Genomic DNA, 14718 nt, shown 5'->3' on the forward strand with positions numbered 1-14718 from the left:
AGTAGTAATCACAGCGTTTAATACCACCAATACGGTACGAGTGGAAGATCTATCTGCCTGCTCTCTTCACATTGAACATGAGAGACATTCTTTGAGAATTCGTTACTGGGGGCGTTCTGCCCTATGCTTCAATGATCTTATCATCCTTCATGTCTGGTAATATCAGGCGTATCAGGTGGGCGATTCTTCCTGCGCTGACCATCGCTGCCCTCCTTCTCTACTTTTCACTACCTCCTCTACCCGATTCATTCCCCAAATCCCCCCCCGAAAAGCATTCAGAAACCTGGTCGTCTCCTTCCTCACATCGACCGACTACACATCCAATCACGAGCCTCATACATGATGCGGAAGATGCCTTTTCGCACCTCCTTTCGAAGGAAACCCACGACCTAGCTTCTGCGGCGGAAGCATACAGAAAGGCTAGAGGACGACATCCGCCTCCCGGATTTGATTCGTGGTACGATTTAGCGAAAAGCCACGATGTGATCATGGTGGAAGAGTTCTGGGACCAGATCTATGACGACCTTCGTCCATTTTGGGCTCTTCCAGCCAACCAAATCCGCGCCGATGCTCGTGCTAATAATATGGTGGTCAACATCAAAGGTGGGGAGTCGGAAGCCAACACTGGCTGGTTTTGGCACACTATATGGGCAAAGATGATCGGCACTGTCTCGAAGTACCTTCCAGACATGGTTGTTCCTTGCAACGCCATGGACGAGCCCCGTCTCCTTGTTCCTTGGGAGACCATCAATGACTATATGCAGAAAGAACAACAGTCACGCCGCCTGACAGCCACAGCGGACGCCACTGATGTCTATCATAATTGGCACAAAGACGATGAAGACGAATCAGTGGAAGCAACGAATGCTGACTGGAAAGAGAGCTCCTCAATGTCACTCGTACCTGAGGCCTGTCACCCGGATAGCAATGCTCGGACGTCCGTTGGAGTCAGCGATGGATTTGAGAACGGCACAGTACCCGAACACATGCGCGATGGTTTTGTGGCCAATTACACCCTCTCTACCAGTCTTTGTCATCAACCAGACCTTGCAATGTATCACGGCGCGATCAATCAGCCTCTAACTGCAAGTTGGAGCCAGAAGCTGATTCCCTTATTCGGCGGCTCCAAAATGGGAGTCAACAATGAGATCCTGCTTCCGGCGCCCATGCCATGGAGTGAGGACGAAAGGTTCAACGCAGACGAAGGCACCGGCATCAGTTGGGACACCAAGGAGAAACAGGCGGTATGGCGTGGCACAGCGACAGGAGGTCGCCACCATCCAACGAACTGGCATCAGTTTCACCGACATCGATTTGTTTACCTGACCAACGGAACCAAGCTACGCATCACCGCAGGGGACCCTCATGACAAAATCCTGACTTCCAATTTCATGCACGCCGCCACGTCCCCGCTCGCACGAGCTACCCAAGATCACCTAGCGGAGTATGTATCATACACCAATGATGTCGGCTTCACCGATCTCTTCTGCGACGAGCTTAGCGAGAACGGTTCGTGCTGGTACCTGGACAATGACTATGCTGTCGTCCCCGGGATTCCCATGTCACAGCAATTCAACTACGCATATCTCCCCGATATTGACGGCAACAGCTTTAGCGGCCGATACCGCGCATTCCTCCTGTCGACGAGCTTGCCCATCAAAGCCACAATCTATCGTGAATGGCACGATTCCCGATTGATGGCTTGGAAACATTTCGTACCTATGGATAACCGATTTACGGATTATTATGGAATTCTGGAATACTTCCGTGGCTTTGAAGGGTTAGGTGACAGTGAAGCGGTACCTGGGCACGACGAGGCGGCCAAGAAGATCGCCTCTGATGGAAAGGATTGGGCGGAAAAGGTGCTTCGAAAGGAAGACATGCAAATTTATGTTTTTCGGCTGTTGCTCGAGTATGCCAGGGTGTGTGATGACAATCGGAACAATCTGGGATTCGTGCGAGACCTCAAAAGGGATTGATGAATTATAGAGTGGAGTACTATGGGGGGCGTGATGGCGGACTACTCTTAGTTTCGGAACATGTCTGGTAACAACCCGCTTTGTGCCTCCCTTTTCTTAAGGTGGCCCCGAAGAACAAAGGGAGATCGAGCCTTTTCTCAATATTTGCGTCGTGGGTCCATGTAGAGATGTTCACTCATGCTCCAAACCACCCCTTGCGGAACTCCTGCTGTGCTCAAATAGATGCCGTCCATGACGGCAGGCTCAAATGCGAATATGTCCCCAGCCTCTTCGTTCCCAACGCCGACTCAGCAGTGCACCATGCATCCACATTCTCATCAACGAATCACACCCCCGACCCCGGCCCAGCCCAACACGAACCCGCTCAACCCCTCCGTCAACACACCACCACCAAACCACAAATCCCTCCAGGCCCCACTGGCGCCCTTCTCACTTCCACCTCCTCCCCGCTTCCCATGTAGATCCAACCCTCTATCCCCGTTGCCGGGGAAGTATTTCCCGGGCTGGCCCTCCGCGAGGAGGAAATGGATGAGCAGGGAGACGAGGGAGCTGCCGAGGATGTAGTATGCGAAGCCGTAGAGAGATTCGAGGTTTAGGATTGCGGCGGAGATGCCGAGGAGGAAGGAGGTGAGGGAGCGGAGGTTCGATAGGACCTGGAGTCGAAGGTTGAGTGTTAGGTTGGAATCAGGGGAAGGGGAGAGCGTGGTGGAGATAATGTATTGGGGAAAGGTCAGATAGGGGGAGGGGATGAGAAGAATGGGAGCTTACGCGGGTGTTATGGGCAAGGGAGTCGGGGACGATGGGGTGGAGGAGGAGGGATAACTCTTGTGATGTTGGAGGCATGTCGGACGATAAGGTGTATAGTGTGTTTCAATTAGTAAAGTCGATGCGACGCCAGTGACATGTCTTGGAAGGATGAGAAAGATCCTGCGTCGGATGATGCGCCTCTCTCTCTCGAGATAAGGAATTGCGATGGCTTGACTGTAGACGAAGCGGGCAAAGGTCGGGGAAGCAGAATTACGTGGGAAGCTACGGTACTGTACTACGTATGTACTTAGGTACTACATAGCTTCGTCCAGCCCTACAGCTTTCCCAGACAGTTCGTTCCGCATTTTCTCTGCGCCTGACAATCTGCATACCATTCGTTCTACGGCGCGCACGAGACCAAGTATGGCTCTCTTTTTCGGCCTCGGAGCGTTTGTTAAGCTCTTCTATGGTCAGCCTTATTGGACACCCTCGCATCTACCTGGCTGACAGTGCTCTGGCAGTTATTGTGCTTCTACTGAACGCAGTTTCTATTCTCTCTGAGGACAGATTTCTTGCCAGAAGTGTGTCACGCCTGTCCTTCCGTTTGTGAAGGATACTTGCTCACTCTGCAAAGTTGGCTGGGGTAGGACACAAGCAGATGCCGGCTTCGGTGGACGAGACGATTCGGGGACGAAGGCGAGAACTGTGGATTTGATTGCGAGTGTTAGAACGGTGATGAGGAGTATGGCCTACGACTATGAAGGATTGAAGTGGCAGACCTTGCTAACCCAAGTCGAACGCAGTACCATTGATAGCGATAAATACGATCATCATTTTATACGAACTCGTTCTGGGCTAAGGGAAGACAGGAACTGGCACTATGGATGTTTCACAGCATCTGAGAGGATAGACAAGTGCTCCATCATGTTGCGAAGAGCATCCAAGATCCCAGCAGTGTCGGTCACTGTGAGCCCGATATTATACATGGTGCAGGTGCTCCAGATGGTACTATCTACCCGAAAGAGCTGGGTGGCCTGAAATCGATTTCAAGGTGCCACGCTTCCCGCTCGACCAAGCCATGTTGGCTGTTCTTTGCGATCCAAAAAGTGATGCTTGGATCTATTACAAGTCTCTCCAACGCCCTCGCAATGAATCAACAAGCAAACCCCGATGGCAGCTGCGTTAGGTCTGCTGATTTCGTGATGATGGAGGATATGTGCAATGAAAGCGTGTTTGTTGGGGAGCCTTATGATAACAGGCCGAACGACTTTTTGCGTATACTGAAGCGGTTCTTCTTTTCTTTATCCGGGGCGTGTGGTGAATCAAGCTCGTCTTCTACCACCACGGGCTTGTCCTTCTTACCTAGCGACCCAAACTTGAGACTTTTACTCGTTCGCTTGAACCGGTCAAGGCCACCAAGACTAGCAGATGTATTCTCCTTGCCAGCTGTGTGCGCAGACGGGGGATCATCGGGAGCTGAGATCTGAGGGATTGTTGAAGGAGAGCCATGGTCGGCAGCTTCTGCAGGCTGCATCTCCTTAGGCTTGCTTTCAAGCTCTTTCCGCTTATGCTTCTCAGCCTTTTCTTTCTCTTTTTCTGCCAATTTTTTTTCATCCTTCCCCCTGTCCTTCCGCCAGAGAAAGTCAGCTCTTCTCGGGCTCAGAGGCGATGAAATTGGTGAGGTGAGAGAATTGGCACTGGCTTTCAATGGGGGTAGTTGTGGAAGCGTCAATGCATGCTCAAGGGTCGTGAACTTGCCAGGATCTTCTGATGTAGTCGGCGGACTTATGCTGTGTATTCGTGGTACATCGGCCGTACCGTTCAACTTGACGACGGTCTGTTCTTCCACAGACGCCCGTGGTTTGCCCTCTCTCTCTTGTTCCCTCTGCACTGCTTCCAATGTCGTTTCTTGATAGAATAGAACGTAGGCGCATGCGAGCCCAGGCCGATCGCCAAAGAAATTTCTAACGTAACTCTTGTCCACTGGCTCCACCATTTCATCGTCAAACAACAGCCAGCCTCTATCTTGTGTCTTGATGATGGCGACGTAATGACCGTGATATGGACCACCACCGATGTGTACGACAACGGCATACAGCTCGTATAATTTGTCCGGATCCTCCGCATCATCGGTTGTATTGAATAACCTCAGGTGATATGGGTACACCACCTTGTGAAAAAGCTTCTGTAATCGTTGTAAATCCTCCGTGTACTTGAATCGCTTTAGATGCAGAGCGAGAATCTTTGGTAGTCTCTTCACCTTCATGCGCTTCTCTGCTTCCTGCAAGCCTCCGCAGTTGTCGCAGTGGAATTTGTTCCGTTCACATAGCATTTCCTCTTCTGAGAATCTTCGGAGACATGCCGTCACGGAAGAATGCTGGTCCAAATCAACTGAAAGATCTAAAAAGGCTTCATCTCGCTGGGATATGTTCTCACAGGTCAGACATCGCGTTTCCGAGGTCAGGGTGCCTTCGAAAAGATCGTGTATCCAGTGTTGTGGAGTATGCTCGGTTTTGGGAGGCCAGAACTGAGAAGGCAACGACCCCGAGGATGCATCTTTCTTGAAGACATCACCATTCGCTTCTCCCTTGGTTTCATGTGCCTCTTTCTCGGCTTCGACCTTTTTGGCATTGGCCCCGACACTTTCCATCGCTTGATTAAGTACCCAATTCAAGAATTCGTGCGCGTCCTGATGCATTGCTGTTCGAAACATCTCGTTGTCCCGCCTGAGCACCTCCAAGAATTTAGTTGGGCTAACCACTCCTCTTCGTGATTGAGTGGCAACAATAGCTTCGAAAACGTCCTTCAGCGCAGTATACAGTGTTTCTGGCATATCATACCCGGACGTGTTTTCATAGCTCATGTTCAGTATTGGCCCATTCAGTAAAGCCTGCTTCTTCTTAAATTCGGGAGAGTCCTTGTCCTCCGGCTTTTGTGAGCCCATCGGCGCACCGGGGTTCCGTGCTGAGCCATTCGCTGTTGGTTTGCCGGCGGCGGCGTTTGCTGGTTTGATTGCATTGGATCGAGGTGGAGCGGCTCGTTTCGGATAATTAAGGACCTGCTCTCGAAATGGTACGGAATAGTATAAACACTGTAATATCGAGTTGCAATAACTGAGATGGTCAGCCGCATTCGTACTCCTTTATGATGTGTCTAACCAAGTATTGCCAAACTGCAGGCGCCAGATATTAGCATGGACCATGGTCAGGTGCCTGGATACCATACATTTTCCATCCCGAAGAATTTGTCACTTCCATCGCTTCGTATCGGGCCGGCGTTCATCAACAACTTCTCCAGAGATGTTTGGTTCGAGGCGGCATCTTTCTTGCTGGACACACCGGACGGACTGGATGGGCCCTGCTGGAGAGGTAAGTTGCTATCTCCATTAACGGACTATACTATGTCAAGGCAACACAAATGCGCTGCGAGAGAAGGCAGGATATGTCGAAAGAGACCTGGTACTAACCGACGCGCTCTTTAATTTCCCGATCCAGGAAGCCATGTTGTCAACGAGAGCGGTACGCAAAGAGGACTGAACCACATGAGTGGCGGAAATTTGAGCGAGAAGGTAAGGGTCTGGGTTTTAACACGAAGGATCAAGCCAGGGCGTATCACGGCGGAACTGCGGCCGGTGGATGTATGAATCAAGGTCTAAACTCAAACTCATGAATATAAAAGAACAACGTCCGACAGGGAAAGGTGAAGGCTTCGGCCGTCTAAGGTGGGGTTTCATTTTTGGGGGTTGTGCCTCGTCGGTAGATCGCATAGTACAGCAATTAAGGACGAGGTTAGGTTAGGCTAAACGAAGCGTCAGAGGAATACGGCGCAACACTACGTGGTACGGAGTACGTCTTCAAGTTAAGAGGTATATGGAAGCACAGGGTGATGCAACTACTGCTTTGACCTGTCTCATGGCCCCGTGGCCCCCGGGGGTGCCCTGCCAGCTCCACTCGGTTCCTGACATTTTACAAGTCTCGAATGCTGCACTGCTAAAATTAGTATTTAATTTAGTGGCCTCTCTCATTAGGCAATCAATTAGTGCATATCTGCATTCCGGGTATCACCCACGAGGAAGTGAGGGATACACAATGGACAGCCAGGGTGCATGGTAGGTGTCAACAGCACATGTTTCTCCAGCGGTGCTCATACTGTGCGACTCTGCAATCGCCTCAGCTATGTTCATCTCCTTCAATTATTGGGTAGCTGAGTCCGCTCAGCTACTTGCCAAGTCACAGCGGATCTTTTGCATCATGCAGTGTTTCTCAACCGAGGCTCTGCCAGATATCCATTCTGAAACCAATACCACTCACCTCAACAAAAGTCTTTACAACCCGCTCTCCATTTCTTCCAATCGATGTCAGCACAGACAGCAGAAAGCTGGTTCTCTCCAGATTCCAGCACTCGTCTTTATACGAAGACCTGGACGGTAAGTGCTCTTCCTTGTGCATGACTACGTGTTTCCGGAACTGCTATGTCTGCTAGAGATTTTACTCCGAGGTCTTTTTCTAACTCTCCCCTTAGCCTCCATCTGGAACCGATAGCCGAGCTCGTCTTGCTTTCGTACATGGCTTCTCTGATCACTGCAATGCATATTACAACCTGTTTCCATCTCTAGCCAGCCGCGGCATTATAGTGCATGCCTTCGACCAGCGAGGATGGGGTCGGTCTGTGTTACACAAGTCGCAACGTGGGGATACGGGCCCCACCCGCACAGTGCTTAGTGATATTAGAAGTTTCCTCAACCATATCGCCTCTCTTTCGGAGGCATCCGTCAACGGCCAGAGTTTCGGATCTACACCTCTCTTCCTGATGGGTCATTCTATGGGTGGCGGCGAGGTCCTGCTTTTATCACTCCTTCAATCACAGCAAGATCAAGTACCCCCCATATCTGGGATACTGCTTGAATCTCCTTACATTGCTCTGCACCCATCTGCGCAGCCTAACACCTTCACCATCCAGGCTGGTAAACTTGCTGCGAAGGTTCTGCCAAAACATCAGCGTCTCGAGAAATTGGACGCAAAGAAAGTTTGTCGTGATCCACAGGTGTGTCGAGACTGGGAAGAAGACGAGTTATGTCACGACACTGGCACTTTAGAGGGTCTGACTGAGATGGTACAGCGGGCGGCTGATTTGACAAGCCTAGCTAACGGTCAGGCGGTGCGAGGTCTTGGTCTAAAGACAATGCTCGGCATTCAGCAACCAGGATCGGAGTCCCTCCCGATCTGGATAGGCCATGGCACTGGAGATCTGGTCACCAGCTGCTCATATAGTCAAACTATGTTTGAGAAACTGGACGTCAAAGATAAGACCATCAAGCTTTACGAAGGTGCTTACCACAAGCTGCATGCGGAACCGTACGGTGTGGCGGAAGAATTTGCGAATGATGTTGCAAAGTGGATTCTGGAAAGGACGGATCTTGGAAGACACGAGGCAGGAGACGAAAATGACATCAGACCGAAGCTTTGAGCGAGTGACCTGATCATATGGATGGATTGTGGATTGTGTGAGAGCTGTCCACCTAATTCGATGCAGGGTTGGGACAGAAAATCGAAAAGACATTCAATGGAGGTGGATTCATTAGGAAGCTGTTCGCCGCCAGAGTGCAACAAACCCGCCACCGATGAGTCTCTCCCCCACTCTCGGTCTACAAATCATGACCGGTTCTTTACTTGTTCCGCCCTCTTCAGGGCCAGCTTCTAATAAAGGCAGGCTTGAATCCTCCTCTTGTGGTGTAGTGGTAGACGATATTTCACTCTGTGTATCCGTCTCTTCTTGGAGTGCTTTGTCCTCATCACCTAATCTGCGGTGGATCATACTCGATTCTTCGATTGGATCCCTCGCTCTTTTGGACGCAAGCCTAACATTCCATATTCTTCCATTACTGATCCCTTCTCCCAGCTCTAAAGTCTTCTCCATCCTTAGTGGTAAAGAATTGGCATTGATCTCTTGAACACAGTCACAGATTTGTGTTATGCTCGGCACAAAAACTGCTATAAGCGCATTCTCTTTCATTGCGTCGACCACTTTTCGTAGATATCGGTGGCTGCTCGGCATGTCCAAGAAGACGTAGTTGAGAAAAGACTCCAGTTTCCGCTGACCCAACTGACCGTCAATCCAGTCATCTACGTTGGCGATATAGAAGTCAATATGTGGCGAGTATAATCCGCGACGAAAGCCTGCCACGACCTTGTGCTCTGCGTGCTTCGAATAGACAGGCGAGATCTCAACACTGTGAACAACCGCGCGGCGAGATTGCCGCCAATCATGCCAGACTTGAGCACGCTCTTCGTCGACGGAGGAGCTGCGCTCCAAGAATCCATCGGATGCGCTCTTCCTTGAAGAACCCGGTGCCTGGAGTTCAAGATCAGGGAGCGGTGGATTGGCGGCTTGAATGGCCCGTGCAAGGTGTAAGGTTACGGACCCGTGGCCTGTTCCAGCATCGAGTATCTCCAATGGTTCGTGGCTGTCCTCCACCGAAGTTGGAGGTGCAACGTGTATATCAAAGAGTGATACGATGGAATTAGCGTAACTGCCATAGACCTACTATCATCCAGTCAACGCATGCACTCAGCTAGTACCTTCGAATCCATACCGGCGTCACCTTCCTCCGCACCTTGGAGATGTACGTATCCAGATCAGGGTATTCAATCCGATATTGATATCCCTTGTTGGTCTTGAAAGTCTGGCCTGGGCGTGCTCCAATGATATCATCATGGAGAATGAAGCCATTAGAGAAATCAAGCTTCTCGCCTTCTTGAAGTGGGTTCGAGAGCCTCGGTTTCTTTCCGTCGACGAAGACCCTATCACCAACTAGAATGATGTTTCTTCAGCTTGATTGAGGCAACTCGGACCCATAGAAGCATACCGGCAAAACGTGAGAAGTCAAATCGAGCATTTCGTGAGAGTCGTTGTAGAGGGGCAGTGCTGGTTAACCCCTGTAACGCCTTCACGATCGACTCCATTAAACTCAAGAGAATATCAATGGGGAAATTTGCCCGGAGAAAATGTTCCTACCGTACTGACTAACAGTAGATTTCTGGTACAGGGAACCCGGTTAAACTTCGGCCAACTCAGATGACCATCAATCTCCATGCCTGAGCTTTGGACTCGATATCTATCGGTAGGCAGTTCGTGTCGCGCGCTCCTTTCTGCCACACTTTGCAGTTCCTCATTTGGTTGCTGTGGCGTCAATGGGTGCAGTCTGTTGGTACTGTACCAGCATGAGATACGGTGGCAGGCCTGTCCTGGAAACACTCCTTGTTCGGGGTATTCGGCACTTATAATGACGAGAAGAATCGTCAGCGCCCTGGATCTACGTACGATCGGATTCCAGCTGACTTCAGATAGGTCCGTACAAGCCTTCAGCTTGGAAGTGTCCTTTTCATCGTTCTCTGCGTCCTGCTTCTCCTAGACAACAAAATCAGGCTCTTGCCGAGTGCGATCCATAACCGACTACCGGCCCATCATCCTGGCTTAGTTGTTACCGATGTCGCAATCACGACCTGCTCATCGCTAAATATATTCGGTAGCTGCAAGCTGGACGAAACGAAATGGCATCGCATAGAGAAGGATCTCTATCTTGGTAGTGGATTGCTCTCGAAAGCATATCTCCATATTGAGCGCAAAAAGGAAGAAGATCTAGAAGCGAACGACGCCGTCGTTATTGATCTGAAGATCAGTCGCCTCAAACCTGCCAATGCTCAAGAAGCGCAAGGGAAGGAGAGCTGGGAGTCAAGACGAGGAGGCGTCTGGATTAAGAGGTCTACAAAACGGCATGGTAGCGACTCCAGCAAGACGATCACTGGTGTGGATGTGTTGTTCGGATCTGATGCGGTGGATCCCCGGCCAGGGTGGCAGGTCCAGGAAATTGCCCTGCTGCTCGACACCCGTGCAGACGGACGAGAAGCACGTCTGACAGTACGACGGGGTCCTGCCGCCAAAATCGACAAACCCACCCCTCGCATCAATCAGAATGGGAAATTCAAGATTATGCAGATCGCCGACCTCCATCTGAGTACTGGATTGGGAAAATGCAGAGATGCATTACCGGTTGATCACAACGGAGGGAAATGCGATGCTGATCCGCGCACATTGGAATTCGTAGAGAAAATGCTTGACGAAGAAAAGCCAGATTTCTGCGTTCTGAGCGGTGACCAAGTCAACGGCGAGACTGCGCCAGATTCTCAATCTGCCATTTTCAAAATTGCTGAAATCCTCAAGCGACGAAAAATACCCTATGCTGCGATTTTCGGAAACCATGACGACGAAGGCGACCTTGACCGAGCCGGCACAATGGCCGTGATGCAAGACTTGCCCTACTCATTGTCTGAAGCAGGACCAACCGACATCGATGGCGTTGGGAATTACTTCGTGGAGATCTTGGGTCGAGGTTCCACAGCGCATTCCGCCCTCACATTGTACCTTCTCGACACGCATTCGTATTCGCCAGACGAGCGACAGTTCAGGGGCTACGACTGGTTGAAACCAAATCAAATCGACTGGTTCAAAAAGGCTTCTCAGGGTTTGAAGAATAAGCACAAGGAGTATACACATATTCATATGGATCTAGCTTTTATCCACATTCCGCTGCCCGAATATCGCAACCCGAGTGGACTTAGAGTTGTCGGAAATTGGTCAGAACCACCGACGGCACCTGGTTTCAATTCGGGCTTCAAGGACGCTCTAGTTGAGGAAGGTGTCGTCCTTGTAAGCTGTGGACAGTATGTATATATCCTCTTCGTCATTCTTTCTACTGATATATCAAAGTGACCACGTCAACGACTACTGCGTTCCAGGCACCAACGACAAAGGCAAGCCTGCGTTATGGATGTGCTATGGCGGCGCGGTGGGGTTTGGAGGATACGGCGGGTATTATGGCTATCATCGCCGGATACGATTCTTCGATATCGACATGAACGAAGCAAGGATCCACACTTATAAGCGGCTGGAATGGGGCGTCACAGAGTCGAGGGTTGACGACCAAATGATCATCGACCAGGGCAAGGTTGTGGTCTAGTCGTTTCCGCTTCTTTATATCCAACACAATTGAACGCATGGCGTAGGGCGTTGCAGCAGCCTGGCTTGATAGCCAGTGCAGGTGGTGGAATATCGGATTCTCACCACCATTTTTCACAAAGTACTCGTCTTGAGTCCATTCCCTCTGCTCTGGTCAATATCTCTACAAACTCGTCCGTCATCTTGGGTGGGCCGCAAATGTAGGCCACTGTATGCTTCCGCCCCGTGTGTGGTCCCAGAGCCTCTACCAAATCTGTATGACTTATGCGTCGGGACTTGTGTTCGACGTGATCAGTGTCCATCCTCGCCAACCCAGAGACGCCGTTCGGTGACCAACTTGACCCACCAGTAAGGTACATGATCATTCTGTAGTCACCGTCAGCAACCGGCGCATCAGGCTCCGTCGTCCTGTAATTGCTCAAGATGCTAGCAATCCGATCGTAGAACAGTATCGCCTCGCCCTCTCTAGCTCGCACCCCATAAAGCAGCCTCAGCTCACGAATCCCCGATTGCTTGAGCAGTGACTCCAAATGCAGATGCTCCAACATCGACATGATAGGATTAATTCCCACGCCGCCCGTAACAAACACGACGCGCTTGATCTCGTGTGCTTCCTTATCGCTTAGGTCGGGGGGCGGGTAAACGAAGCGACCACCGACCCGAATCAGTAGAGGTGTGCCTAAGATGTCATGGGGGTCTCGCCAGAAGAAGGCGGCGGGAGGGTTGTTGGGGGATTTCTGGATGGCTAGCTCGAGGTGTGGTGGGGAGCTGTTATGGGTGTTGTTGAGGTTGTAGGCTTTTGAGGTGTGTTGAGGCGCGGATGTGATGGTAAAGCCGCCGGCTTGGGGGATGGAAGGGATGTGGACGTCGAGCCATTGGCCGGGGAGGTGGGTGAATGTAAACTGTGGGAGGAGGATGGTAAGTATGGTAGGATGGGATAGTGCTATTGTTCGCTAGACGTTCGTGGTCAAGTATAGAAAAGATGACCGTACGGCGTGATAAGATGGGAGCCACAGTAAAGACGGAACGATCATAAACATGCAATGAAGCCGTCTTGCTTGAGATCTGTAACTATAGAGGAAGGCGAGCAACACAATGTGTGGGAATTTGCTTGGACCTACACCAGTATTGGGAAATTGTAGCTGTATAAGCCGGACAGAGGAGTTTACTTGATCGACCTTGGAAACCATAACTCGGTGGAGATCATGCTGGCGAGGGTCTTTCGCTGTGCGGACGATGTGGGGGATGGAATTGGACACACTGGCCATACTTCGTCCTGCTGCACGTAACGACTTTAATCTGCGGCAGCATATCGAGGAAGTCGGTAATGGCGTCGAGATAATTGGTCGCTGGACACGGATAACCATTCTGTTGGCAGAAGTTGTTCTCGCAAAGAGAAAGTTATGATCAATTAGCACGCAGCAATAACTCCACATAGCTGATTTAATCTACTAGAGAGTAAATAACATTATCGACCACCATTTCGTGGTACGCTAGCCTCCAACCAGATGGATTGAGCTCGACCTCGCTCCATATTACGCACTGACTGGTGCGGATCTTGTCCAATCCCACGATCGACGGAGCGCAGCAGGCTAAGGACGAGAATGTTCTCTTGCCTCCTCTGGCATTTCATGCCTTCCAGCAAGGCCTTCTTTGCTCCGCATTCGCAAGCGAGCAAGCAATCCGTTCAACGCCTTTCAGAATGATCTCGACGCTGACTGGATCCATGACCATGCTCGCGCCACCAGGAAGGCTGTGCAGACATTTTGCGGATATCCTCTTGATATTGGTTGGCTGCACATATTGTCCATGTATACGAGTGAGCGAGCCACACCGAGGGGATGAATTAACGCGAGCCTCTTCCACAACGTAGAGAGTCGGCTTTCCGAGGCTGTGGAGGAATGTGATATTCGCTGAGTGAACAAGATGGACTTGACGAACCGGGCCCAGCTCAGGGTCGGGTAGTTTGGTAACCTGCCACTATCAGCGCATTGATAATAGGCCGCCAAAAGAGAAACACCTGCTCACCACGGCGCAGTGATAGAAGTCGTCGATGTTGGCAATGTTCGAGTGGGGCGGTATTGGCAGTCTAAGAACGACAACCAACTCCTCCACCATATCCTGTTGCGTGATATTGGCCAGGCAGCTGGGACTGAATTGCAGGATCGAGCCTGGTTTCATGCTCTTCCTGTCAATGCAGCCAGTAGGGCAGGTATAGCCGTGATAGTTGTCCATACTTGTGGGTATCGAGTGGAATGAAGAATGGTCGCTATCGTGTACGTGGTTCAGGAAAGCATCCCGATGGACGGGACACAACCCCAATTATATATCTCTCTTGCCGCGATGGGAATCCGTCTATCATTGTAGTTGTGAGACATCTGGTATCGTTGTTTAGCAGGGAAGGCTGAACGTTTCAAGGTCTGTGCTCAGATTCAAAGGACAAAATAAATCAAACCCGAGACAGGAGAGAAGAGGCTGGATCAATGCGATGTTTACGTAGCATCCCAACTGCCTGCACGAAGGGTATGGCTTGTAGCGAGATTTTCTTGTACAGCTTCACTCCGGAGCCAGGAAACCATGCCCAACATATCGAACACAATATGCGTGTCTTTCCCACAATGGACAGTTAAATCGTCTTTCCGACATCTCCCTCTCTGGTTATGCAAGTATTACTTCATGTTGTGTCAGGCATGCGAGTCCGTAATCTGGCATGGTTTTGCCTTGATAGCGCCGATAGGTGAACACGAACGGACATCGAGCGTTTCTCAGACCACAACCCGGAAGCACAAGATTTCCATCTCATGACTGGAGATCGGCTCGAGGGTCAAGAGACTTTTGTGATTTTGGGATAGATGAGCGATGATACTGCAGCAGATGCAGATATGTTCCGAGATAAACCAGAAGAGGTTGAAGTTTGGAAGTGAGGTGGGCAGGACGTTTTAGGCCAGAATGGATTAGCCTAATGCTGTATTCTACC

The 14718-nt window shown here is 50.6% G+C and overlaps 7 protein-coding genes across 7 annotated transcripts; 3 read left to right on the top strand and 4 right to left on the bottom strand.

Moving 5' to 3' along the window:
* Positions 1-149: 149 nt before the first annotated feature.
* On the top strand, positions 150-1979 carry EPUS_07231 (uncharacterized protein; the record flags this gene model as incomplete). Its single annotated transcript, XM_007807383.1, has 1 exon — positions 150-1979. One exon carries the CDS (start codon positions 150-152, stop codon positions 1977-1979), a length of 1830 nt encoding a protein of 609 aa, XP_007805574.1.
* A 317-nt stretch (positions 1980-2296) lies between these two features.
* Positions 2297-2822, bottom strand: EPUS_07232 (uncharacterized protein; the record flags this gene model as incomplete). The annotated part of the gene is made up of 2 exons (XM_007807384.1): positions 2297-2632; positions 2748-2822. 2 exons carry the CDS (start codon positions 2820-2822, stop codon positions 2297-2299), a joined length of 411 nt encoding a protein of 136 aa, XP_007805575.1.
* A 1150-nt stretch (positions 2823-3972) lies between these two features.
* EPUS_07233 (uncharacterized protein) lies at positions 3973-6228 on the bottom strand (the record flags this gene model as incomplete). Its single annotated transcript, XM_007807385.1, has 4 exons — positions 3973-5839; positions 5885-5898; positions 5952-6119; positions 6193-6228. The coding sequence occupies 4 exons, from the start codon at positions 6226-6228 to the stop codon at positions 3973-3975; spliced, it is 2085 nt and encodes a 694-aa protein (XP_007805576.1).
* An 852-nt stretch (positions 6229-7080) lies between these two features.
* On the top strand, positions 7081-8192 carry EPUS_07234 (uncharacterized protein; the record flags this gene model as incomplete). Its single annotated transcript, XM_007807386.1, has 2 exons — positions 7081-7152; positions 7248-8192. 2 exons carry the CDS (start codon positions 7081-7083, stop codon positions 8190-8192), a joined length of 1017 nt encoding a protein of 338 aa, XP_007805577.1.
* Positions 8193-8303: 111 nt separating this feature from the next.
* On the bottom strand, positions 8304-9621 carry EPUS_07235 (uncharacterized protein; the record flags this gene model as incomplete). Its single annotated transcript, XM_007807387.1, has 3 exons — positions 8304-9266; positions 9319-9526; positions 9578-9621. 3 exons carry the CDS (start codon positions 9619-9621, stop codon positions 8304-8306), a joined length of 1215 nt encoding a protein of 404 aa, XP_007805578.1.
* Positions 9622-10008: 387 nt separating this feature from the next.
* On the top strand, positions 10009-11742 carry EPUS_07236 (uncharacterized protein; the record flags this gene model as incomplete). Its single annotated transcript, XM_007807388.1, has 3 exons — positions 10009-10023; positions 10074-11446; positions 11493-11742. The coding sequence occupies 3 exons, from the start codon at positions 10009-10011 to the stop codon at positions 11740-11742; spliced, it is 1638 nt and encodes a 545-aa protein (XP_007805579.1).
* A 100-nt stretch (positions 11743-11842) lies between these two features.
* Positions 11843-13976, bottom strand: EPUS_07237 (uncharacterized protein; the record flags this gene model as incomplete). Its single annotated transcript, XM_007807389.1, has 3 exons — positions 11843-12643; positions 13461-13715; positions 13770-13976. 3 exons carry the CDS (start codon positions 13974-13976, stop codon positions 11843-11845), a joined length of 1263 nt encoding a protein of 420 aa, XP_007805580.1.
* Positions 13977-14718: the final 742 nt, after the last annotated feature.

This window comes from Endocarpon pusillum (assembly GCF_000464535.1).
Source record: "Endocarpon pusillum Z07020 unplaced genomic scaffold scaffold6867, whole genome shotgun sequence".
Classification (NCBI taxonomy): domain Eukaryota; kingdom Fungi; phylum Ascomycota; class Eurotiomycetes; order Verrucariales; family Verrucariaceae; genus Endocarpon; species Endocarpon pusillum.